The sequence below is a fragment of the Penicillium concentricum genome (genome assembly GCF_028827145.1).
Source record: "Penicillium concentricum strain IBT 3081 chromosome Unknown utg000006l_segment0_segment0, whole genome shotgun sequence".
NCBI classification, from domain to species: domain Eukaryota; kingdom Fungi; phylum Ascomycota; class Eurotiomycetes; order Eurotiales; family Aspergillaceae; genus Penicillium; species Penicillium concentricum.
Window position 1 is genome coordinate 3,239,484 of NW_026622759.1, and position 24,270 is coordinate 3,263,753.

At 48.2% G+C, this 24,270-nt stretch overlaps 11 protein-coding genes across 11 annotated transcripts; 6 read left to right on the forward strand and 5 right to left on the reverse strand.

Annotated features, from left to right (window-relative positions):
• Positions 1 to 1,511: 1,511 nt before the first annotated feature.
• N7517_011465 (putative succinate:fumarate antiporter (Acr1)) lies at positions 1,512 to 2,656 on the forward strand (the record flags this gene model as incomplete). The annotated part of the gene is made up of 4 exons (XM_056729188.1): positions 1,512 to 1,566; positions 1,624 to 1,721; positions 1,785 to 1,983; positions 2,043 to 2,656. 4 exons carry the CDS (start codon positions 1,512 to 1,514, stop codon positions 2,654 to 2,656), a joined length of 966 nt encoding a protein of 321 aa, XP_056575003.1.
• Positions 2,657 to 3,164: 508 nt separating this feature from the next.
• Positions 3,165 to 4,448, forward strand: N7517_011466 (twinfilin; the record flags this gene model as incomplete). The annotated part of the gene is made up of 4 exons (XM_056729189.1): positions 3,165 to 3,183; positions 3,262 to 3,896; positions 4,016 to 4,267; positions 4,332 to 4,448. The coding sequence occupies 4 exons, from the start codon at positions 3,165 to 3,167 to the stop codon at positions 4,446 to 4,448; spliced, it is 1,023 nt and encodes a 340-aa protein (XP_056575004.1).
• Positions 4,449 to 5,192: 744 nt separating this feature from the next.
• On the reverse strand, positions 5,193 to 6,422 carry N7517_011467 (pinin family protein; the record flags this gene model as incomplete). The annotated part of the gene is made up of 5 exons (XM_056729190.1): positions 5,193 to 5,675; positions 5,729 to 5,797; positions 5,873 to 5,979; positions 6,048 to 6,328; positions 6,412 to 6,422. The coding sequence occupies 5 exons, from the start codon at positions 6,420 to 6,422 to the stop codon at positions 5,193 to 5,195; spliced, it is 951 nt and encodes a 316-aa protein (XP_056575005.1).
• A 319-nt stretch (positions 6,423 to 6,741) lies between these two features.
• On the forward strand, positions 6,742 to 7,068 carry N7517_011468 (PHF5 family protein; the record flags this gene model as incomplete). Its single annotated transcript, XM_056729191.1, has 1 exon — positions 6,742 to 7,068. One exon carries the CDS (start codon positions 6,742 to 6,744, stop codon positions 7,066 to 7,068), a length of 327 nt encoding a protein of 108 aa, XP_056575006.1.
• A 1,971-nt stretch (positions 7,069 to 9,039) lies between these two features.
• N7517_011469 (alpha/beta fold hydrolase) lies at positions 9,040 to 10,409 on the forward strand (the record flags this gene model as incomplete). Its single annotated transcript, XM_056729192.1, has 7 exons — positions 9,040 to 9,118; positions 9,200 to 9,252; positions 9,306 to 9,413; positions 9,474 to 9,570; positions 9,625 to 9,971; positions 10,027 to 10,078; positions 10,132 to 10,409. 7 exons carry the CDS (start codon positions 9,040 to 9,042, stop codon positions 10,407 to 10,409), a joined length of 1,014 nt encoding a protein of 337 aa, XP_056575007.1.
• A 168-nt stretch (positions 10,410 to 10,577) lies between these two features.
• On the reverse strand, positions 10,578 to 12,041 carry N7517_011470 (saccharopine dehydrogenase family protein; the record flags this gene model as incomplete). Its single annotated transcript, XM_056729193.1, has 5 exons — positions 10,578 to 11,280; positions 11,331 to 11,455; positions 11,508 to 11,580; positions 11,637 to 11,784; positions 11,852 to 12,041. 5 exons carry the CDS (start codon positions 12,039 to 12,041, stop codon positions 10,578 to 10,580), a joined length of 1,239 nt encoding a protein of 412 aa, XP_056575008.1.
• Positions 12,042 to 12,724: 683 nt separating this feature from the next.
• N7517_011471 (60S ribosomal protein eL43) lies at positions 12,725 to 13,431 on the forward strand. Its single transcript, XM_056729194.1, has 4 exons — positions 12,725 to 12,794; positions 12,862 to 12,892; positions 12,998 to 13,162; positions 13,285 to 13,431. Exons 1-4 carry the CDS (start codon positions 12,776 to 12,778, stop codon positions 13,346 to 13,348), a joined length of 279 nt encoding a protein of 92 aa, XP_056575009.1. The 5' UTR covers positions 12,725 to 12,775; the 3' UTR covers positions 13,349 to 13,431.
• Positions 13,432 to 14,305: 874 nt separating this feature from the next.
• On the forward strand, positions 14,306 to 16,218 carry N7517_011472 (putative PHD and RING finger domain protein; the record flags this gene model as incomplete). The annotated part of the gene is made up of 2 exons (XM_056729195.1): positions 14,306 to 14,546; positions 14,627 to 16,218. 2 exons carry the CDS (start codon positions 14,306 to 14,308, stop codon positions 16,216 to 16,218), a joined length of 1,833 nt encoding a protein of 610 aa, XP_056575010.1.
• A 554-nt stretch (positions 16,219 to 16,772) lies between these two features.
• On the reverse strand, positions 16,773 to 18,583 carry N7517_011473 (uncharacterized protein; the record flags this gene model as incomplete). Its single annotated transcript, XM_056729196.1, has 6 exons — positions 16,773 to 16,799; positions 16,859 to 17,067; positions 17,116 to 17,834; positions 17,883 to 17,923; positions 17,984 to 18,262; positions 18,314 to 18,583. The coding sequence occupies 6 exons, from the start codon at positions 18,581 to 18,583 to the stop codon at positions 16,773 to 16,775; spliced, it is 1,545 nt and encodes a 514-aa protein (XP_056575011.1).
• Positions 18,584 to 20,314: 1,731 nt separating this feature from the next.
• Positions 20,315 to 21,931, reverse strand: N7517_011474 (glycoside hydrolase family 15 protein; the record flags this gene model as incomplete). The annotated part of the gene is made up of 3 exons (XM_056729197.1): positions 20,315 to 20,762; positions 20,815 to 21,625; positions 21,676 to 21,931. Coding segments are annotated over 3 exons (1,515 nt in total), but the record flags the coding sequence as incomplete, so codon positions are not given.
• A 545-nt stretch (positions 21,932 to 22,476) lies between these two features.
• On the reverse strand, positions 22,477 to 22,950 carry N7517_011475 (uncharacterized protein; the record flags this gene model as incomplete). Its single annotated transcript, XM_056729198.1, has 1 exon — positions 22,477 to 22,950. The coding sequence occupies one exon, from the start codon at positions 22,948 to 22,950 to the stop codon at positions 22,477 to 22,479; it is 474 nt and encodes a 157-aa protein (XP_056575013.1).
• Positions 22,951 to 24,270: the final 1,320 nt, after the last annotated feature.

Sequence of the window (24,270 nt, forward strand, 5' to 3'; positions counted from 1 at the left end):
TGATCATGTAGGGGTACGTAGGCGATATGTAGGGATTTTGAAAATTGCGCAATCGGAATTAGTCCGATCTATCGGAGTCGATAGCGCGTACAAGAATCTCATCATCTGTTTGAAGCTATGTTTGAAGCTATACATTGTACTATTGTGATATATATTGGAGTATCCATCATGAGGGATATGTGTACGGAGTATCCTTTGTATCTTCGCATATCAAATCTGGAATTCCAGAACGGGGTCGCCGAGATCGGGTAGCCGATCTATCAGTCGGGTCGAATGACCCCGGGATAGGCGATGCATGTGAAGGTGCTTTGAATTAGAGCATGTTGACACTGTTTCATATTTCATACCTGTACTTCGTCCATACATATCTCTTCAATGTACAATGCAAAGGTTCTATGGGCTAAATAGAAATTCGGTAAAACATTCATCCGATAGAATAACGGCCTCTATCTAGTATCAACGTCACCACCTGTAACTGCATGTATGTGCATTTCTATAAGAATCTCCAAACCCCCATAAAGACCAGTTTAGCCAAGCCTAAAACAAGCCCCACGTCCAACCTTTGAATACTTTAATTGTCCATCTGACTCAGAACGTCCCATGACCTCTGAATATGGACCTCGGCTGGGAGGAGCTCCAGCGTTGGCCCGAGATCACCCGCAAATAGCCAGCGAATTTCGCTACTTTTCGGCGAAGTTCAACTCCCGAACTGTTCAAAATCCCCGGAGTAATTTAGCTCCCTGGAATATTAGAGGCTTTCTAGGCTGGGGTGGTCTCCGGTATGGTTGCGTGTAAGATAATGTACAATGTAGTTGGATGAGGCGCGGGCATTTTAAACGTCTTTTTTTACATTGTACTATCTAATCTGAAAATAAAGTATAGAATCACAAGCTGCCAAAACTATGACGACAGGCTAAAAGGCATGTGAAATCAGATCACTGGAGATCTGGGGTGATTCATTCCGCGCTGGATAGAGAGCCGCCCTTGTTACCGAAGGCCTCGGGATTGTCTAGGAGGCGTACACACTTTGTACTCGGAACACGCAGGGCATAATTATTATATAGAGATCTCCCTCGGCAGATCATTTAGTCTTCTACCTCTTTTTTTCCTCTCTCTTTTCCGTTCTTCTTGTTTGTGCGAGGTTATATACACTTCCGTTCGTCCAGCTTCCTCCGCTTCCCCGTCATAGCTCCCCACAAAGGCACTTCCGCCACTTTGCCTCGTGAATCATATACCCGTGGAACTTCTTTCTTTTTTTTTTTGAAGATTAAAGATCTTTGCAATTGATCTCTTGATCTTCAGACACTTCCAGTTATACCCTTTCTGTCAATTGCAGGTTGTTTCTGCTTATACTCCGGGATTGTATACTTCCGCTTCTCCGCAATTTCGGCTTTCCCTTGCGACAATCGGAACATCTGCGCAACTCGATTTCCGAGACGGCCGATTGAAGATTTCTGTGAAATCTTGAACAAAAGTGCAAATTCTCTGCATATATAACACATATTGAAACAATGTCCGCCAAAACTGCCAATCAGAAGCGCACATCGCCCGCGGTCAACTTGATCGGTAGAGTAGACTCCCCCTTTTGGGATGATGTACAGCTATTGACTTTTGCCTGATTAGCTGGTGGTGGTGCTGGTATGATGGAGGCCCTCGTGTGCCATCCGCTAGATACAATCAAGGTCCGCATGCAGCTGTCAAGGAGAGCCACAGCACCTGGAGTGAGTTGGAGAAAATGCCATGTGACAGTTGAAGCCATTGCTAACCATATTTCGCTGGGTTAGGTTAAGGCACGCGGGTTCGTGGCCACCGGTGCTCAAATCGTGCAAAAGGAGACTGCTCTCGGTCTGTACAAGGGTCTTGGTGCCGTGCTGGGTGGTATCATCCCGAAGATGGCCATCCGATTCACCTCATACGAGTCATATAAGGGCATGCTGGCCGATAAAGAGACAGGAGCCGTGACCAGCAAAGCCACCTTCCTGGGTATGTCAAGCGTTCAACAAGCCGAAGGATGCACAATGGAAAGCTGACAATCCTCACAGCTGGTCTCGCCGCCGGTGTTACCGAAGCCGTAGCCATCGTCAACCCCATGGAAGTCATCAAAATTCGTCTCCAAGCCCAGCACCACAGTCTGGCTGATCCCCTGGATACCCCTAAGTACCGCAGCGCCCCACACGCGCTCTTCACCGTGATCAAGGAAGAAGGTTTCAGCGTCCTGTACCGCGGTGTCTCCCTGACAGCCCTCCGACAAGGAACCAACCAGGCCGCCAACTTCACCGCATACACGGAACTGAAGGCTGGCCTGCAGCGCTGGCAACCCGAGTACAGCAACAGCCAGCTGCCCGCTTACCAGACCACCATGATTGGTCTGATCTCTGGTGCCGTCGGCCCCTTCTCCAACGCTCCCATCGATACCATCAAGACTCGCCTTCAGAAGACCCGTGCTGAGCCCGGTCAGTCCGCTGTCACCCGTATCATGGTCATTGCCAAGGATATGTTCAAGACTGAGGGTACTCGCGCTTTCTACAAGGGTATCACCCCCCGTGTGATGCGTGTTGCTCCCGGTCAGGCTGTCACTTTCACCGTGTACGAGTTCCTCAAGGGCAAGCTGGAGGGCTCTAACTGGGCTTTCGTTGGTGGTCAGTTTGAGGAGTAAACGTGCCAAAATTTCTTGTCTTTTTGGAAAGCATTGTGATACCTGACCGGCATGGTGGTCTGTTTCGCGCGTTGGACTGTCTCAAGACAGAGCTGTCCAACTGCAAGCCGGTTGAAACGGCTCTTTTTTTTGTAAATATCTTGTGCTTTGCGTTAGTTCTTTTTCGTATACCACTTTGTCTGGTGCGCCTTGAGCTGAAATAGAGAGTGTTCAAGCCATTTTGAAGCGTTGTTCGCCAGTGTAGTTGAGTGCTTAAGTCTGTGAATGACCAACTGGTTATAGATACACCACTCAGCGATTGCTGTTAACGGTCACCACACAAGAACATATTTCAGCATATTCCTGTCGAGTTAGAATAATCATCAATTCTTTTTTCTGTATTATAGACTTGTTAGATGTAAGGTCAAACAAATCCCTGACCGCTGACATGTTGGTCCCTCATTCACCGCTTCCCCCTCATAAACAACAACAATCAAGGCAACTCAGCTGCATCCTAAAGTGCAGCATCATGCAGTCAGGAATTACAGGTAAGACACTTGAACATTTTAAACCTTGAACTCTGACTAAAATCCCATTGAACTCAACCTAACTAACAAACCATCTAGTCTCCGCGGAGCTGCAAGATGCATTCACCCGCTTCAACTCCGACTCCTCAACCTTCTGCCTGCCGGTGACCATTACAGCAGAGACCCTAACACCGTTGGCCCCAATCTCCTTCCAGGGCAGTCCCTCGGAAAATGCCTTCTTTTCAGCCCTCCCCCAGCTGTCCTCCGTCCTCCAACCCAAAACCCCCATCTACCTCCTCCTCCGGCGCCCATCGAATGCCTCAACTGCACTCATCGCGTTGACCTACATCCCGTCCAATGCGCCCGTGCGAGCAAAGACGCTCTTTGCCTCGACTCGATCGACGCTGAGCCGCGAGTTGGGCACGGAGAAGTTCGCTTCTACCGTCTTTGCTACCGAGGAAGACGAGGTCCTGGGCCAGGATGCGTGGCGAGAGCGTGATGGTGAGGGCCCCAATGCTATCTCTCGTGAAGATATGATGGGCGAGAAGGAGAGGGAGTTGGAGGCTGTTCGTAGGGCCGAGTCCGAGGCACGGAGTGGCACCCCCAGGAGGGATATCGGCATTGGCGGCACTTTTGGACCTAGCACTGGCTCTGGGATGAGGGTTTCTATGTCTGTTGACGAGGATGCTAAGTCTGCGCTGAGGGATCTCCAGGATGGTGGCTTGGTACAAATGGTAAGTCATTACCCCGGGCTGTGGTCATTATTTGAGAGGGCTGGTCTGGTTCTAGATATTAGTTGAAGAGATGGGGAGTGTAGATGGGATCTGTGAGACTTGAGGCTAACTTTAAGGAGGCCGTTGATATCCGCACGGAGAAGATCGTCTTGGCCGACTCCCAGTCTGGAGTTGAGCCGAGCGCTGTCGCCACACACATTTCCTCCTCTTCGCCGCGGTATTCCTTCTACCATTACCCCGGATCCGATGTCGTGATCTTCGTGTACACCTGTCCCACTGGATCATCGATCAAGGAGCGTATGCTGCACGCAACCTCACGGAGAATCGCTATCGATGTTGCCGAGAAGGAAGGACTTAAGATCGAGAAAAAGGTATGCACGCCCGTATTGTGAATGATCGTAATCGTTTGGTCATTTTTGTACTCACACATACCAGATTGAGGCCTCTAGCCCTGACGAAATCACCGGCGATCGGTTGCAAGAGGAAGTCACTCCGCCACGAGACCAGGGTTCTACGCGAGGATTCGCTAGACCTCGTCGCCCCGGCCGGTAAATCGCTATTGTATAGATAGGCTATGTTCACGAGGTCGGGAAACTCCGAACCTCAGCGGGAATCGATCCGATAGCTGTAGTAAATATAGCAGCAATGTGCTAGACTCTCGCCAGGTTATTATCTAAAACTTGGTAACTGCTTGTTCTGACAAGACGAACAAAGGTAGAAATGGATATGGGCGGTCTCTGCTCGTATGATGGTCAGAACATTGGTCGTCAGACTCCTTTGGAGCGCGCAGATTTCACAAAGAAACTGTGCTAGATCAGATGTTTCCTGGATAATCGTGGCAATGGCCATCCAATGCGTGTAATATAACACTCTTAAATATTGCATGATGTAGGTTTTGTGAGCAATAGAAAGAATTATTCGAGGTCAGCAGTGCCGGACACATAACTCGATAGTTGATTTGATGGGTTCAACTCGGTGATGTCCTTGACTCGTTGAAGGTACATCAAGATTCCATTCAATACTCGTGTTAGCTCTGGGCCGAGGTGATTCTCGACATATAGAGAGAGATCACAGGTATCCCATGATTTTATAGAGCAACTTGGGATAAAGCGTAGAATATTTCAAATGGTCAATATGAATAGTGTATTGCCTTAAACAATGAGTTCCAAGACGAATCTCACTACACATATCCAAAGCAACAAAGAAGGCTTCCGGGTATTTGTCAGTGTCGGCCTAAAGAACTAAAGCCACCTCACCGCATAAACAGACATAAAAAGGTCGACAGCCGACTACAAACTAATAAATCACAGTGTCCTCGTTATCCTCAACGACCTCGCCTCCGTCATCATCTCGGTGGGCATCATGCTGATCTTGAACCGCGCTTTCCTCCACGTTAGCAGTGGCTTCATCCGTTTTAGCTAGATCAGGGGTTTGGTCATTATTGCCTACACCCACCGTGTCCGGAGCACCCTGAGCCGTTTCCTTGGACTTTACATCTGTCAGATCTGCCTCGTGCTCTGGAACCGGCTGGTCTTGACAACCATCTGTTTGCTGCTCTTCTGACTTTTGCTGCTGTTCTTCACCTGCCTGTTGTGTTTCAGCCTGAGCTGGCTCTGTTGGTTGTGCTTCAACCTGGGTTGGCTGTTCAGGCGCAAATGCCTCGGGTGGATATCGGGCTTCGAACTCAGCAACTTCTCGGGCAATAGTCGCCTCTGCTTCTTCGATCTGCTGTTTTATCGCCGAATCGTCACCAGGTCTGGGTTGCCATGTTTTGTAATACTAAATTGGATTAGCTGGTGGCTAATATGTATGAATAGGAAAGCATCACTCACCAGAGCCGGCTTTGCCTGTGTCTTGTGGAAATGCGCCATGGCAAGCATATTCGAATGCCGCGTTTGCATCTGAGAACGAAATATGTCAGTAAAACCGACCATCACTATGTACCACAATGGTAAGTGAATAGAATATGAACATACTGCTTCTCGCTCATACAACGGCATTTCCCTTCGCCGAATCTCATCACGCTGTTCCTTGCGCCGTTTCTTCAATTCACCGTACTCGGCATCCAGCGACTTCAACTTCTCTTGCTGCTTTTTTCAATATCAGCGCGCCGTCTCTGTGCCGCGGAACTTGAGCTCTGCGAGAGAGTACCAAGCAGCCCCCCGAATAAACGCTGGCCCCGCTTGCGATCCTCATCTCGACCCCCGCGCGGTCGCGTAGGCTTCGTCTCTACAGACTCATCTGTCGTAGGTGGAGGAGATGATGGTCGCCGCCGCTGAGATTGCGGGGAGGTATTGTCTGTAGAGCTGAGTCGTCGGCGCTTAGTGTCGTATTCCGAAACTGAAGACTTTCGTCGCTTGGCTGTCAACTCTGCAGACTCGTGGGTAATATCCTGGTTGGGTACGGCCACTGCTGAGGCGAGTGTCTCAGGGCTGTCAAAGCAATATGCGCGTTAGCTAGAGTACTCCAATTACCACGCATGCGCGTGGATTGCACGGGATGAGGGGAACCATACCCTTCAGACATCTTGATCGGCAAACAACGCTGGTTATAAAAAAGAAACAAATTGGGGAGAAAGGAGCGACGTTATAGACTCTGATCTGGGCCAAATATTGGAGTTGAGGTTAAGAGGCGCAAAATAACAAGGCGACACGCTGCTTAGAATCACACTGCGTGGAATCACGTGCACAGACCACTTCGCCTTCCGTTCATTGTCGGCTTCTCTTCTCTTACCTTCTCTTGCACTTATTTCTCATTTCACTTCCCAGAAAGTGCCACTCCATACCTATTTCCACTTTCTACAGCTTTACTATTCTCATATTTGTTTTTCGTCACTCAGATCATAATGTCTCGTCATCACCCCGACCTCGTCATGTGCCGCAAGCAACCCGGCATCTCTATCGGCCGTCTGTGTGACAAATGCGACGGAAAATGCCCCGTGTGCGATTCCTACGTGCGCCCAACCACTCTGGTCCGCATCTGCGACGAGTGCTCCTTCGGCAATTACCAAAACAAGTGTGTCGTCTGCGGCGGTGAGGGTATCAGTGATGCCTTCTACTGCTTTGAGTGTACGCGCCTCGAGAAGGACCGCGATGGATGTCCCAAGATCATCAATTTGGGAAGTTCGAGGACGGATCTGTTCTACCAAAAGAAAAGTTTCAGGAATCAATGATCCTGGCCTGTGGCTTGGTGTCCAAGTGGAGGGGAGCCAAGCATGAATCTGGCGGGTTTACAATGTTCAGCCTAGCGACGACAAAAATGACTCGACAATATTTGCAAACGTGAGCACTTGCAATACATCATGTGGGTGCGCTAGCTGAACCCGCTCCAACTGGGTTTACTTGGTGCCACCTGCTTGCAGCGAGCCGGCAAATGGAGGATATCAACGAGCACGTGGACCTGGATATTACCCAACGAGCTTTCCCTGTCACTTGGCCTGCTTTTAGAGCATCACGCAACGCTACGCAAAACCCTGGCAGGCAAGGTGGCAGCGTGCCATGGAACATCGGACCCCGAAGATCTGTGAACACTGCGCAGGTGTCTTGACGACCCAGCGGGGGTTCTGGGTTGAGCAGTTAGACTGGCGACTACCCCTGCAGACTTCGTGACTGACACCCCTCGAGTTCGGTCATGTTTTGTCGATTGCCCAGATGGGTATGGCATGACCCGAGCCCCAAATATGCGGCTTGAAGGCCTTGTCCACGGATCAGCTCTTTTGAAGAAATCTTCCTTTTTTTAATATTATTCCCCAAGGAGTCTCTGGCTTCGATTTCAATTCTCAATATGAACAAAATCATACATGGTTTGTGCATACAAGTGGTCAGCGGCAACGATTGCTTTCATTTAAAAAAATAAACAGTTGTACTCTCTTTGGTAATATCATCGCAAATATTGCAAACTATTTTGAGGCCCCCTTTGTTCTAACACACCCTGTATACCTTTTATATCCTGACCAGGAGGGGGGTGGGTTTCCATCACTTTCCAATATGGTATTCCCTTCGACCACCGAGTTATCTACCTCTTACCCGGCCTCCAGTCTCAAGCCCAGCCGCCTTTCGGGTCCTTCCAGAGACTCGCCCGTGAGCTCCTTATCGGAGAAATAATGGCTGTGGCAGATGATTTCAGTTATGGAGCAGGTGGATCGTCACCACGTGGATCCGTCGTGAACTTAGACCTACACATGCAAATGTAAATGCAAAGCTTTCGTCCTCACAGATCATGGCCTTTTTTGTCTCTGACGACGTAGATGAGGCACAGTTCAGTAACAACAAGGCTTGTAAGGCCTGGTACCTAGCGGCCCTTCTGCCCTTCAACAACTGTGCTGACACGACCTTGGACGGTGATCACGTTTCCTCGTCGTCAAGCCAAGTAGTAAGGTACTTGGAGCAAGTGGAGAATATCAAGGAACTACTTGAACCAGATATCTCGGCCAGAGATCTGCTTGTTATCTGGCCTGCCTTTGTTGCATTTTTGCATCTTTGCGACATTTGACCGTCAGCACTGGGGGCAATGATTGCGGTGTACATTCAAATTTAAGGATATTGGCAAGTCAGGCCGCTTCCTATGAAGTCACACCTCTCGAGGAAGATATGTAACTTTTTTCAGCAAGGGAGCCTCCAGTCAGCAACCCCAATCTACTTGCCAATGTAGACTTTGTACCAACCGGTACTCACCCTGATATCCCCCGTGCTAATCGCACATCAGCACTAGGAAATGAACCCTCTCCAGGAATCCAAGAATTTCTTTTCACAGTTGCCCTAGTAAACGCCAAGTAGGAATAGAAAGTAGAAATGTGTATAAAATGCCCATAGAGTAGGGTTCACACTAGTAGCTTGGCCCCCCACTTGGCCGCCTCCAACGTGCCGAGGCTGAATCGTGAGCGCCATCTCTCCGACATCTGCAGTTTTAATGAATGATTATTCATCTTTCAGTATAATATCTTTTGTTCGCTCTACTACAAGTCGCAATTTGTATTCTATTTACCCAATAGCCTGTGGAGTTGTACTGCTATATATAGTACTTCAAAGCTTGGACCCTATAAAGGTGTCACAAGTATCTTCAAGTTCCCCCCACATCCATAAATCCCCCTTTCACCTCACGACGAACTTGAAAACATACCTATCACTCCCTGAATTAGCTCGTCATGCCAGTCGACAAGATCCAAGTATCAGGGGACTCCCGAATTCAGTACAAGACCGCTACACTCAACGGTCATAACTACTGTGAGCATACCGCACTTCAAGGAAGAGGAGTTCATACTCCGATGTCTTCTATATGAAACAAATCGAACTGACAACTTACAGCTTACCTCCTGAGCCAGCCTAAATCAGGGCAATATGAAGCCACTGTCTTCCTGGTAAGGAGTCAACTCAATAAAAAACCACACGTGTTAACATGTATTCTCCATAGATCCATGGCTTCCCCGACCTCTCCATGGGATGGCGGTATCAGATTCCCATGCTCGTAGACATGGGATTCCGTGTGGTAGCTCTCGACTGCCTCGGATACGGACGAACAGTGAGTCTTCCGTCCTTCGACGGTATATGGCAAATTATCGTCTGACAATAATTCAACAAGGACGCCCCGGATGAATTCACCCCGTACTCGCACAAAAGCTGCGCAGCAGATATCAAAGCCCTAGCAACCCATCTAGGCGAAACCCAAATCATCCTAGGTGGACATGACTGGCAAGCACGCCCGGGGAACCTTCTTTCCTAGAACTGCATAGCTAACACGCAAAGCAGGGGCGCCGCACTCGCCTACCGTATTGCCCTCTGGCATCCAGAGCTTGTAAGCCACCTGTTCACAGTCTGTGTGCCTTATGCACGACCCATGGCGAAGAATATATCTATCGAAGACCTTGTTCGCAATGTGACGCCGCACTTTGGATACCAGCTGCAGTTCAAGAGCGGGGACTTGGAGAAGGTTATTCGGTCTAAGGATGAGATCCGCCAGTTTTTGCTTGCGCTTTATGGGGGTCGTACGGAGGCGGGCGAGTTTGGTTTTGATGCCAATAAGGGTGTTATGGTTGATACGATTGGCAAGTTGAAGATTTCGAGGTTGCTGAGTGAGGAGGTAAGTTGGGTTTATTTGCTTTGGGTTTAGGGGTTGTTATGCTGACTTTCTCCAGGAGTTGGAGTTTTACACGAATGAATTTGCTCGGAGTGGAATTCATGGACCCCGTATGATTTTTTCTTGATTCGCTAGCTTGGATTCTTGCTAATAATTTCTACAGTTAATTGGTACCGCACCCGCGACGTGAACTATGAAGATGAGCTTGCTATTCTCGACAGGGTGATCCAGGTTCCTACGCTGTTTATCCAGGGACTGAGGGATCAAGCTCTGCCGGCTCATTTGGGTAAATCCATGCCAAAGCAGGTCCCACGACTGACCCTGAAGCAGGTTAATACTGGGCACTGGGCTTTGTGGGAGAAGCCCGAGGAAGTCAATGAGATTATTGGAACTTGGTTGAAGGACCAGTCCGCTGCCGATGGAAGGACTGGCAAGCTCTGATCGGAGAAACGGTAGGTATAGTGGCATAGTGAAAAGCACTGATTATTGCGAAAGTACGTATCTCATATCGTCAAAGTATTAAGAACATGCGCTTCATCACAAGTCGCAAGCAGTTGCTTGAGCCAGCATAACTGCACAGGGCTGGAATTTCGTAAACAATGAACCTATTTAGTACTGAAACACCTTCGTCTCGATTTTGCAGCCGACCTTCTCCAAGCGGTCCACGTACTCCTGACCCAGCGTAGCGGGAGTAACAATGCCACCACGCGAGACCTTCTTGATCTTCTCCTCCTCATTAAGAATAACCATGGCAGCCTCAGCCAGCAACAGTCCAGTAAAGGGGTACATACCGCCGTGGTAAGTGATCTTACCGAAGACGCGCTGTGCTGAAGGACTATCTGCAGTAGCAATGGCATGGTACTCGAGAAGATCATTTGCCGAGTCCTCCTTGCGCGGGCCAGTGCCAGGGGCGAAGACGAATTTCCGCACGAGCCAGCGCACCGGCGGCAGCGCAAGCAGCGAAATTGCAACCAAGAAGCCAATGTGGATAGCGACGCCAATCAGCGCATTACGGACCGATAGGAACTGACGGAAGAAGAAGTGCGGCCCGTACAACTCTGGCATCAGGCTGCTGCTGCGGTGCACGATGGTCATATCGCAGAGGCCGGATGGGGAGGTTGTCACGGTACCCAAGTCGCGAATCGAGCGTGCGCCGAATAGCTTCTCCAGGATTGATTCACCGGGGACGTTCTTTGGTGGCGGGGATGCTGCCAATGAGAAGGGACTCATTGACTTGGATAGGTCGGACATTGAAAATGCTTCGAAGGTGGTTAGAATAGTACTTATAGTACCGCCGCTGGCACCGGAGGATCTGGTGATAGGATTAGAGATGTCTTTCTTTGTGGACATGAATTTACATACTTCATTTCCTTGATCGTGCTGTTGATATGGCGGGTTGGGGACGAGAGGTCCTCTCGGACTCGCTTAACCAGAGCCCATGCCAGGATATCAGCAGGGACACTCTCAACACCAGAACAAGGGATCATCTGTCTGAGATTAGTATGAAGATAACTAACAGAAATTGGGTGCAGAACGAACAATAGCGCCATTGGCCTTGGCAGTTTCATGGTACTTCTCAATGATCGACTTGACCCAGGGTGTTTCTCCAGTACTGTAACGATTAGCAAGTGTTCAAATGACTCGAACGAGTACAAAGCACAAACTTACGCATCCACATAGTGAGTTCCATTGACAGCACATGCCTCCACGACTGGGGTCGAGTACAAGTGGTAGGGACCCACACAATTGATAACCAGCCGCGTTTTCTGGGCAAGCTCGTTGAGCTCGGTGGACTTCAGTTGAACGACCAAGACATCTATATCACATCAGAGTGAGCATTGAGATCCAAAAGCTGTATACAAATGAGGCTTTAGGTTATATACCTGGTTGCAGGCGATCTGGGTTAAGAGCTTTCAATTCCTGGGCGATAGACTCGATTTTCTGCGCGGAACGACCTGCGACAGCCCATTTCAGATCGGTAGGAAGGTTCTGCACAATATGCTCTGCGCAAAGTCGGCCAGTATAACCAGTCGGACCCAGTAAAATCAGGTCGTACTGTCTGTTGGAAGTCATGGTGGTTGAATCAATAGGTTTGGAGTCTATGATGTAGCTTTGTAGAACAAGGGAGCTTTCGGCAAGATCACAAGCTCCTCGGCACGCTTAAAAAATGCCGTGTGGTGGTAGAAAATGGGAGCAGGTAAAATAGCCAAAGAGTTTTTGAAGCTTTACACTAGAAGTAACTGAATATGTTACACAATATTCTACTAACTTAATCTGGGAATTGGTGTTTATATGGAATGGCATGAATGATCACGTGACCGGATAGATTGATTAGCCCGAGAAAAGGAGAAACGGTCTGGAACACAATTCAAGCCGAATTAAAATAGATAGATGGGCAATATAAAATAATTGTACAGGATCATTCATCTTTGCCGTAGGGAAATATTGAATTGGACAAGGAATTAGACACCTTATTTAACAGGCAATAAATTCCCTTAAAAAAAAAAATTTCAATACGTATTCCCAAGAATTGAATATCAAATCAAACCCCAAATTCAATCCAAATCACATCCACTAACATCGTCATCGTCTCAATCTGGTGGACCTTGTGGACCTTCGAAACACAAAGTAAGCATCAGAAACCTGAGGCCATCCACCTGACATAAGCCCACTAACTCAAAATGGGTCAGGTGATCGCACCAAGCCAAGAGCCCTAAGCGAGAATCCACAGCACAACCCGCCCTCATTCAAAGCGTTCTTTTTGGTCTCCTGTTGAATACCCATCTTCATCCTCTACATCAGCCAAGATGACGAAGCGCACCAAGAGTATGTTCCTATTCTCAAATTTAACACACTGTCAGCCGAATTGCTCGATGCTAACTATTTTCCACAGAGGTCGGCATCACCGGTAAATATGGTACCAGGTATGACATTCGCCCAATTCGCGCCCACACGACTGTGATTTCGATCGAGACACACGACTCATAGCGATTACCCAACGACAACGGATTCTAACAATTTACCAACAGATACGGTGCCTCCCTGCGTAAGCAGGTGAAGAAGATGGAAGTCACCCAGCACGCCCGCTACGTCTGCACTTTCTGCGGAAAGAACACCGTCAAGCGCAAGGCTGTCGGTATCTGGGAGTGCAAGGGCTGCGACAAGACTGTTGCCGGCGGTGCTTACGTCGTCTCGTAAGTCGCACACCTATCGCAAGGACAATGTGATCCGACCCGGGGATCGACCTGGGTTGGCGCACACAGTCGCAATTCACAACACAACGAAAACACGTTACTGATAGTTCTATTTTCTCCAGCACCCCCGCTGCCGCTGCCACCCGCTCCACCATCCGTCGTCTGCGTGAGATCGCTGAGGTCTAAATGGGAGGATTGTGTGGTTTCATTTCTCTTTTACGGTTACGTCTGAATACCAAAAATGAATGAAAAAAATTCGGGATTACGAATTTCTTGTGCAATATCCGCTTCGCCCCGAGTATAACGTATATCGACGTGACTGGTCTCCCAAAGTTCGCCTCGGTCGATACCTACATGATAGACAATTTCACCGGTCAATCTAAGATCCTCCACCTGATTACTTCGATGTTCTGCGACCGTGTGAATCATATGGATGGGCTGCATATCGGTCTTGTGTGGTTGCTCAGGTGCCGGACAGTCACGTAGACTTGGATTATGGTTTGGAGGTCACCTGGACCTCTTAGCGTATCGCACTGTCTTGGATCGATTGCGCTCCAGACTATATCTTCGTACTTTCTACGTGCACCTGGACATTTGCACCGGGTGCCTGGCATACTCAAATCCACATGATACATACATACCCTGGTATGATATTGGTCGTGGGTAATTTGCCCGCAGATCTTACACGATGACTAAGGTGCGAACTGTTCACCCTGGCCCCAGGGCTGTAATTCGGGTTTCAGCCAAATCATGGGCGCCTAATGTAGTCATTTTCGAATGTAAACCGACCACCTTGCTTTTTTAGTAGGTACTTTGTGTAGTTTGTGTTGTACAAGGACCTTATTAAATGGTTGCAGGATGTCTATGACGAGATCAGATACTTAGGAATAGTACTCTATTGCCATAATAAAAAAAGAACTACAACATATAATACATCAATTCTTTTGAATATTTCCAATATTGTAATACAATCGAAATAGCCCAAATCCACCTTGAGGACATCATTCGCCTCCGTCACGTTCCTGCTTTGCGTTAGTCCGGTAATCCGGCCCACCTTCAAAAGGCGCTCCCCACACCACTCTCGCTTCTACACTTCTTGAGCGCTCTTCATGGACTTCGTCTTCTCTTATAAATCTCTCGTCCATGTCCGATACCTGTATTGTTTGTTTAGGAGACCTTGGTGAAGGAGCGGGTGATCCTCTTGAACCTGTGAGCCTTGATTTGAAGGATGGCGACTTCAATGGGGACTCGCAGATCGCTCAGCTACTTCCCTGTGGTCATGTCCTACATAATAATTGTTTAAAACCATGGGTTGAACGGGCAAATAGTTGTCCAATATGTCGGCGCAGTTTCAATATGGTGGAGTTGAGTGATAGTGTCGGAGGTGTGACTCTCCCCCTTCCCTTAACTTATTGGTCCCGTCCTCTCTTGATTACAAGTACTGACTATATTGATTTGTTATAGGAACTGTTACTTCGTCCTACGCTGTCCAGGACCGAACCCAAGTGGCCGAAGTTGATCCTTCCATGATTATTGAATATGTGGAGGATGACTTGATCGATTTTCAACCCTGTACAATTTGCGGGCAAGCCGACAACGAGGATGTTCTCCTATTATGCGATGGGTGCGATGGACCTTCTCACCTATACTGCCTAGGTTTGGACGAGATTCCCTCTGGGTCATGGTACTGCCAACAATGCATGGAGTTGCGTGCTCTGGGACCGGCTCCCGAGGTATCAGCACGGCCGTCTCGGGCGATCGAGCAGCGGAGTCGACGAACTAGGGCTCAGCAGAGACGACTGCAGAATCGAACCCAGACGAATTCTCTCCATTGGGCACGAGTCTGGCAATCTGTTTGGGATCATCTGAATCTCGATCTTGATTTTCCTTTCGATGACGATCGATCTGCCGAACGTGCGATGCAACAACGCCGCCGCGAGCAGGCCAACCAGCGCGAATTTCAAGCTTGGCAACGTCGCTTCGAGGTCGCTGAGCGACAAGGTGGTGGTAGTCGGTTTCGCGACACGGCATCCCTGTTCGATCTTGACCATGCCCGACCATCGCGACCTCGGGTTCCTAGAGTTCCGACACCGGAGCCCGAATCCGTGGAGGAGATGCGGGCTTGGAACGCCTTCGAGAGGGCACGAGAGATCGAAAACAACCCGAGCGCAGCTAGGAAGCGCAAAGAGCCGACCATGTCGCCGTCCCCCGAGCCCACAGAACCAGAACGCAAGTTGAAGCGCCCTCGAACGAGGAGGCCGCAGGAGCTCGCAGCTCTCGCACAGCAAACTCAAACTGGTGAATCATCCAGGGCTGCGAGCTCCAATGTCCGACCAAGTGGTGACAATCCCACCGGACCAAGCTTCTTGTCATCATTATTGAAGGAAGTCGAAGACGCACCGAGTCATTCATATGGACCTTTAGCTTCGACATCTGTCGCTCCTACCGACCACCCATCCCCTGGTCCTTCTTCTCCGTCCATCTCCCCCGCCTCATCTCGTTATTCTTCCCCTCTCCTATCAGCGGCCACACCGCCACCTTTCCCGCGAAGCCACCCCATCTCCCCTCTTCAACTATCCTCCCCCGCCGAACCCTCATCTCCTCCGTTCTCACCCGAAGTGTCCATATCGGGTAGTCCATCGACAAATGACGCCAAAGAAGACAAGCCACAACGCCAGCCGGGCCGTCCTCGCTCTCGCATCCCCCAACGTGCATTGTATATGGGAGCCTCCCGCTCACCCGACTCATCCCCCACTCGGTCTGGTCCATCCCTCGCCCTCAAAGCCGACATCCAGAAAATGGTGGGCACTGGATTGAAACCCCACTATAAGAAGAAGACCATCTCGAAAGAGCAATATACGAACATCAACCGGTCCATCTCTCGCATGCTATACGAGCGGGTCGGCGACAAGGAAACACTTGAGCCAGATGAACGCACCAATCTTGAAACAGAGGCCAGACACGAAGTGCAGAATACAATCGACGCACTGAAGATGAAGAGCAAAGATAAGCAGAAACAGCGCATGGTGGCGACTGACACAGACGGTGATCTATAATGACTATACCACGAACTCTCCCCGGCATTTAATGGCGTTTCTTCTCATCTCAGCGAATCATACTCTTTGGCAGAATGGATTGGAATGTATAACTGGCGTTTGATCCCTGCTGTCCTCTTCTTCTTTTCCTTCCGCGAGGCACCCTTTTGAGAGCTCTTTGATCGTAGCACCCTGCTTCGATGGGAGTGATTATTGTGTTTTTTGAGCTAGTCTATTTGCGTTCTCTTTGCTCTATATTGTGTCTAAATATTATTTTATCTTCTGGCCGTAGGAGGAGGGCTGTACCTCCCCTAGTTAGCCTCGGCATTTTTTGGTATATTGGGTCTTTCTATTTCCTACATAGTTGGGGCTTGCATACTTTTAAACACGATCCCTCCACGGATAATCTCTAACGAAGAATTAGGAAGACAGTGCAGCCTGATTCAATCAGGGGTCGATTTGGTCGCGCATCTATGGATAAAATAAAATAAAATACATATAGTAAGTGCAAAAGAGGCTGTGACATTTGCGTATAAAGCTGATTTTGAACAGTGTGACACCACACGGAACCCGGTCTACAAAATATACCTGAATTGAGGATTCTGATCAGAACATTGACAGTTAGCAAGCAACAAGCTAACAGAACTACTCTCATACTCACCGTTTTATCAGTCAAATCGTCCTGGTACGCATTTTCATATCCCTCGGCAGTCCCAGACTGGTCTCGCTTGCGATTTTCCCAAACGCACACAAACCGATAGATAAGCACAGTGATACCGGCAACGAAGGAGGTCACGACAACAACAATAAATCCCGGCACATAGCGAGGAGCATCATTTTCCTTGAACATCAACGGACCGGTGAAGTTGCCTAATCAGAAATCAGCTCTAGCACGACTAAACACCAGACTAAACGTACCCAGGCAATACCCAATATAAAGCCCGGACGAAGCAATAGACCGCTTCGTATAGCCAGCAATATTGGCAATTTGCAATCCCATAAGAACAGCGTATCCACCCCCAACAGCGGGCAGAAGATAGCACGCAAAGAGCATACCACCGGTAGCATCAAGCGGCAGAACAACAAGCAACAAAGCCGCAAGCGTAGTAATCATCTGACAAGCAAAGACAATCCAAGCCCTCACCCCATTCCCATCATACCGATATGCCAAATACGGCCCAAGAAGCTGGTAACTACCAGCCAGGAACCCCTGCGGCATGACCAGCAGCAGCGAATTGAGCGTGTCAAACCCAAACGAGTTGATAATGATAGGCGTGAATGTCGACACAGGCCCGTTGGCTATCATGCTTAGGAACGCCACGATGAAAATTAGCCAGAAGCGTATGTCTGCTAGTAGCTCGGTGACTTGGCCGCCTTTGTAGTGTGTGTTTCGCACGCCGGAGTTGTTCGATCGTAGTCTAGCTACGGCGATGTAGCGTTGTCGTTCGTTAAACCCGCGTGCTCGGACTGGGTCTGGTGGGAGTAGGAAGACGAGTAGTAGTCCCCAGATTATGGTCACTGCGCCTGCTACAAAGTACATGTATTTCCACGGGGATAGTGTGCCCGTTATATGACCCAGTCCGTAGTTTAGTAACGGGGAGAAGACGGATACGTAGCCTGTGCAGGAGTACCATATTCTGCAGATATTAGATGGGGATCTGAGAGAAGAGAGTAGATGGCCTTACCCCATTCGCATGGCTTGTTCGTTCTTCTTGTACCAACCGCCCTATAAACAAATCCAGTTAGAATTTGATATAATCTGTCGTCTCTTCGATTCCTCACTCACAACGAGAAGCATAAACATAGGACTGATACCGCTCTCTAACATGCCCAGGAAAAACCGTTGTGTGTAGAGCGCTTTGTAGTTGGAGCACAATGGTGTGAATATGAGACAGATACCCCAGAGCGTAATGATAACCGAGGCGACGCGTTCAACGGGGAATCTCTGTGCTAGCATCATGGCCGGATATGCTCCTACCATGAACCCGAGGTACAAGATTGCCGCAGAGAATGAATATCGGTTCCCGATATCGAGGTCTAGATCTGTCCGCATGCCAAACAGGGCCTGGGTTATATTAGAAGAGCTGTAGATATAGCTATGAGGGTGGGAACGTACAGCTTGTGAGAACATCGCCTTGTCATAATATTGCAATCCATATGTCACGCACAAGATAGGCATCAGTCGCCAGTCGATTTTGGAGAGAAGCTTTTTCTCTTCTTCTTCTGTCCATATGTCATCGCCACTATAGTTGGCGAGAACTTTGAGTGCCTCGTCATTGTGTAGTGTGTCGATAGCAGAGAGCTTTTTCAAGTCTTGAAGATCGAAGCTCGAGCTCTTCGATCTGACGGAGAGGTCGTCATTGTCTGGTCTGTTGGAGCCTGTCATTTTCGAATGATTTTAGTCCACTGAATCAGCCAGGCGTGTTGTATAGCATGTAGTTAGTGATCTTGGAGTGGATTCTCATAAACAGATCAATTCATTGCCATAGGAATACTGAAAGCTATCTGCTTCATTCCGTGGGGTATCCATTTTACCCCAGAAGAAAGGGGGCCATGGACCTGTGGGGGAAACCAAAAAAGCGAGCAATAGCACTCTTTTTTTAGTGGAGTATGGATCTAGATCTATTGAACTTCCAAGATTGTAATAAACCCATGTTAATAACCGAGAGTCTAGTAACACCGAAAGTTAATCTGGTAAGCCGGTATATATACATACCTACCTAGGTACAGTAAATCAATACCAATACCATACCCCACGGGGAAAACGCGGGGAGACAACCGAAGTTCCTGTGGAGACCCAACATTTCCACTATCAACTTAACAGGAAGACCTAGATTCAAAGCAATTTTACCAGGTTTCCCAGTAAATGTAGACTCCTCTTTACGCGAATCCGCTCGTAAGTCCGACCCGACTAGGTAGCTCGGCAACTACTGCCATTACGGGGGTATATTTTGACCCCCAATATACCCGCCCGTGTCGGATCCCATCCGTCCCCACCCATGTCACCCAAAAAGCGAGACGAAGCGAGATTTCTATCCCGGCGGGGCATTCGAGCTTCAGCGGTCGCGGGGTCAGAGCGTATCTGGCCCGCTTGTGTCCACTTTTGATGACATCTCGCTTGTTAAAAAGACGGTTGGGAAATTGTAGGTGAATTGTATTCCGTTGGGAGAATTGTGTGTTTGTTATTATTGCTTACTCAACTACGAAGTAGGGTAAGGTGGATCATTCTTTGATTCAAATTTGTGGGAGAGGAGGCCTATTGGAAGGAGAATGGGGTGTGAGTGTATTCACAGCTAGAATCCTTTCTTACACCTCCGTGTATTTAGACTATTTAAAGCATTATTCCCGAGAGACATTCTGCATGTAATGTAGAATGCATGTTAACCTTTCGGATCGAAATATAGTTCGGCCGTGTATGCGGCCTCTGTGTACTCTATCCTTAACGACGTAGGACTTTATTAAATTAATTTATCTGTCCATCTGGCTCAAGAATATAAGGGATGTTATAAAATACTATAATGATGTCTTTTTTGGATGTTCTTTTGAAGTGCCTTTTGAAGTGTCCCTTTAAGACTGTTGTTCTCGTTATCGCTAATAGGATAATGAATTTTGCAGATTCAACATGCTAGGCTTATCACTCTTCAATATATAGATGACTTTTCTATGTACAACCAGAAACAATTCAAGCTCTTCTGTACTATGGAACTATCCCGTTCTAGTTGGGCTGCCGCTTTTAGAGCACAGGCAGAAAAGGGTGGGAAAGAGGGTTCGTGCACTTTCCCACTTTTAGTTATTCGACCAACGAGATTATTATGTCAACTCCACGCTGGTTCTTTAAACCCGAGTTTAACCCCGGTGGTACTTTAAGTCTAGGTATAACCCTCGATAACGAGAACGCTTTCGGTTGCTTATGGTCAGTTACCCGTGGACACTTGAGTTTTAACCTAACCATTGCTCTAAGATCGTACTCGTGCGTATCATAAAGTCCTCCTTCCGATGAAAAAAAGGAAGGAATTGCATCACATGCTGATTCTCATTCCACTCTATTTATATTTCTCACATATGCACACTCTTATCTATTGAGATTGAGTATATACAACCAGCTCTCTCTTGATGTTTACCAAGAGACAGCTTCCGGTGCCGCGTAGGTCCCCTCGGCAGAGCTTCCCTCACACGTCTCGGCCGCCTTGGAACCCGACGCACCCCAAGTAGGGGGCACTGTTCCATCGCGACGCTCAGCAGCAGTCACAAACGCCGCGTAGGACCAGGTCAAGTCTTTAGCAGAGGCCGGACTACCGTCATCCCGAGTGAATTGTTCGGCAAGAGCTCCCCCTTCGGGTGCGTACTTCTGAACGACAGACATGAATCCATCGGCGTATTTCTTGACCGCCGCAGTGAGGGAGGTGTAAGTGTCCGAATCGCTGGCGTAGTCTCCAACGGCGGCAGATGAATCTAGATCCTTGAAGAAAGCAAGGCTGATCTCGGTGATGGATAGCGATTTCTGTTGCTTCCACTGGTAAAGAGCGTCATACAACTGCTCGGCGGCGGCCAGTGTTGTCAAGTACCTGGAAATGTCAGCAGAGTTCTAAGCTAAATGAAAACAAAAGGGTTGCATACCATGGGTTGCCGCCCATATAAGTGTCCTCGGCATAACGTCCAACGGCAGCGGCAGCCCCAGCCTCCATACCGCTGTTCACGCCATAGATTGAACGGAACGAGTCGACGTATTCCTTGTGGTTCGATAGGGCCTTAGCAGAGCAAGGTTGGAAGGTAGTGTCATCGCAAGCAGCCTTGGGATCGAACAATTGGAGCGAAGCAAGCACGGAGTTTGCATCGAGACCGGATCGGCCATTGTCAGCCACGTTGGAAACGATAGACTTGCCATTCCAGAAGGACTGCAGGTAGCATAGGATCTGGGGTGCCTGAGAATCACATCCCTCACAGGACTCTCCCAGCGCCTTGGCAAAGGCGCTACCCTCGACCAATGCGCGGTGCTGTGCGGCAATGGTGAAGAAGGAGGAGCCCTCGACCTCCTCCCACAGATCGAATCCGGTTTGGTTCCAGTACTGCGCAACGTAGTTTAGATCATTTTGAACGCTAGGCCAGATGTTCGACTTGGCAAGAGCCTCTTTTTCATCCGCAATCAAATGGTTACCATATCCAATCATGGCTGTCGCTCGCAGGGCGGGCCCATCGCGCTGAGGACGACCCCATTCACCTGTGAAGGCAGTCGCGTCTGCTTGATACTTGGGCTCTGCAAGTCCTGTTCCATCGGACAAATCACCAGATGGGTTAGACACGGCCTGTAGCTTCGCTTGAGCAGTGATGTAGTCTTGGATGGTAGATTCCAAGGAGGTTTCTCCAGCAAGGAAATCATCAATCAAGACCTTCAATGTTAAGGCTGCATCACGAGTCCAGGTATAAAAATCTAGCAGCTATTAGTTTCTGTTCTTTCAATTTGGTAGGATGGGAACTCACAATCGGGGTCCGATTTAGATGGTGATGCAATCACAATGCCAGCACCTGCTCCAGAAACAGCAGACCCATCGGAGCCAATGTTGTTCAGGATGGATTTAAGAGCAAGAGTAGACTCCGACTTGATAAATGCATCGAGATCAGCCTCCTGGCGAGGGTGCAAAGCAGCTGATAGCACACCTGGTGCCAACAAGGCGGTCAAAAGCTTGAATGTCAACATGATGGATGATTTTGTGATAGTTACGATCTTCTGGGCATCCTAAGCGTCTTTATATATTGTTCAATAGCTGCATTAGACCCCAGGCTGTGAATTGGAAATCAGGACAGACAAATATGCAGACGGACTCCGCGGGAATTGGGTCATTGGTTATTCTTTGAACGAATGAGCTGCTATTCACTAATTTGTTTCAAACACAGAGTTACATTGAGTTGATTGGCGATCAGCATAGATCGGCATAGATCGGCGTGGCTGATCCCGAACCGAGTAAGGACTTGTCCGATAAACCACCGCATTTCATCATTGTACAGCCTCAGGCCTTGGGTACGATATTATCCTTTTCCGATAACCTTCCGAGAACAATATAGTGATCACTACTCCGTATGGGCCGAGATGGCGATCGTGGGTGGTCAAAACAATCGGCTAGCCCTAATAGCCCCTACCACCTACGGACCGGGGGTCTGATATTGTATCTCTGGAATCAATAGAAAATCGACATCGGGATAGTTTACCCATTTGGGCTTATCATAATGATTTCCGGAACTGATGATAAAGCAACATGAATAGATAGTAACAAAACTTTTGATTTACATAGCTCCCAACAAAGTAAACCAAATATCAAAGAGTGAAATTTGACTGTATTCACAGTATTTGTAATTAATGCGAAGCAGTGGGAGCGCAATACGCACTGCCCCGAGGCGACGGGTAACCGAAAGATCATGCACCTCTTGATTGTTCAACCACATACTAACATTCGGCACCGAGTAATCGTCCTCTACACTGCCAGTGATATGCACACAATAACCTGGGGTCAGCAAACCGTTACCCATTTCGAGATCAGTCCCGGGCACAAAGATATTCGACACTAAGCGACCATCTTGAAACAGCTTGACTTTACAGGGCGTAGATTCCAGCTGATCAACTCTTGCAGAGTATGTGCCCCATCCGTCTCGAAATAGACTGGTGTCCTGCGATAGAAGTGGAGGCAAATATCTCACACCCCACTGCCCTTTTATTCCAGCGAGGGTAGCGGAATCCTGAATTTGCGCCCAAAAGTTCATTTTGAAAGGGTTGACTGATAATACCCGGAGTTGTAAATGTGAATTGACAACCTTTTTTTCGGTAAGGTCAAGGGTGCTCGAATGTGAGCTCTTTGATACAGATTGATGTAGAGTGATATTGTATCCTTAAATTTGTGTTCGATCCAAGTTTCGAAATGAAGGAAAAGTAGAAGTCAGAAACGATCGAGAGCTATGTAAAAATCCACCGTCTCCGAATTGGGAATCGGAATATTGATCATATACCCATCCATGTTCCCATCGAAAGTCAAATAAAAAAATGCCTCAAGTCTAGATAGTTTTTCCAGCTCGCAAACCTCCGATTCGAATTTAGAACATCCATCCACGCCCATATTGGTAGACCTGACAGTCCCACTAAAACGGGGGTTCAACATTGGGAACCTGAGGGTCGTCCACCTATTAACTTCGAAAACCGTGCTGGTTACATTTTTTTAATAGAAGGAGGTCAGAGAGACGTCAGGTATAATGTTGGTGATTGGTGCCTTGAGCAACATCACCATCTCCGTGAAATTAAGTAAACCTTAAGTTCTTCTCGCTGCCCTTTGTTTTCTGGGCGAAACTCTTAAAATATCTTCCTCAAAAGTCTCGCTCTCCGACGTCGAGACGCAAATCAAGACTCGTAAGATCTATCGTGAAAAACTCAGTCTTATCCTAGATACTATCTGTAATATAAACATCTATTATCTCGTATTATAGCTTTATCTGACCGAGGGCTTAATCCCTCCGTTGCTATATATTAAATGCCTTATATACACTAAGGTTATTAGAGACGGCTGCCTACTCCGGTCGGAAATCAAAGCTATTAAGATTATAAAAGGTCAATTAGCCGTAAACCTTGAAAGTCGGACATAAGAAAAAGCAAGTGCTTGATCTATTGGGAATAGCTTTTTGCTAGACATTGAAAGAGGTAGGATCTTCATTAGACACTATTGGCACTTTCTACTCATCACGCGCATCTCCTAATACCTAGGCACCCCAGCTCCATAAATCATTTCAGCCTGCTCAAGTAGGAAAGGTGTCCTGAACAAGCTCGTGCCATGATATTCTACCATATTTCCCACTATGTCTATGAAACTTCGTGACGTTCTATTTCCATCTTATTATTAGTTTATCTCATTGGACCGCCACCAATCTGGGGTTAGAAATAGGGAGGCTCAGTTCTTAGCAAAAAGCGGCAAGGCCTTAGCACTAAAGAGGAAAGACAATAAAGACATCCCGATCTCAGCTTCATACAAGCGCATACCGGCTGTATTGATGTGGGTCTCCCCCCACAAATCGACCATCGCGGGATACTTCCGGCAT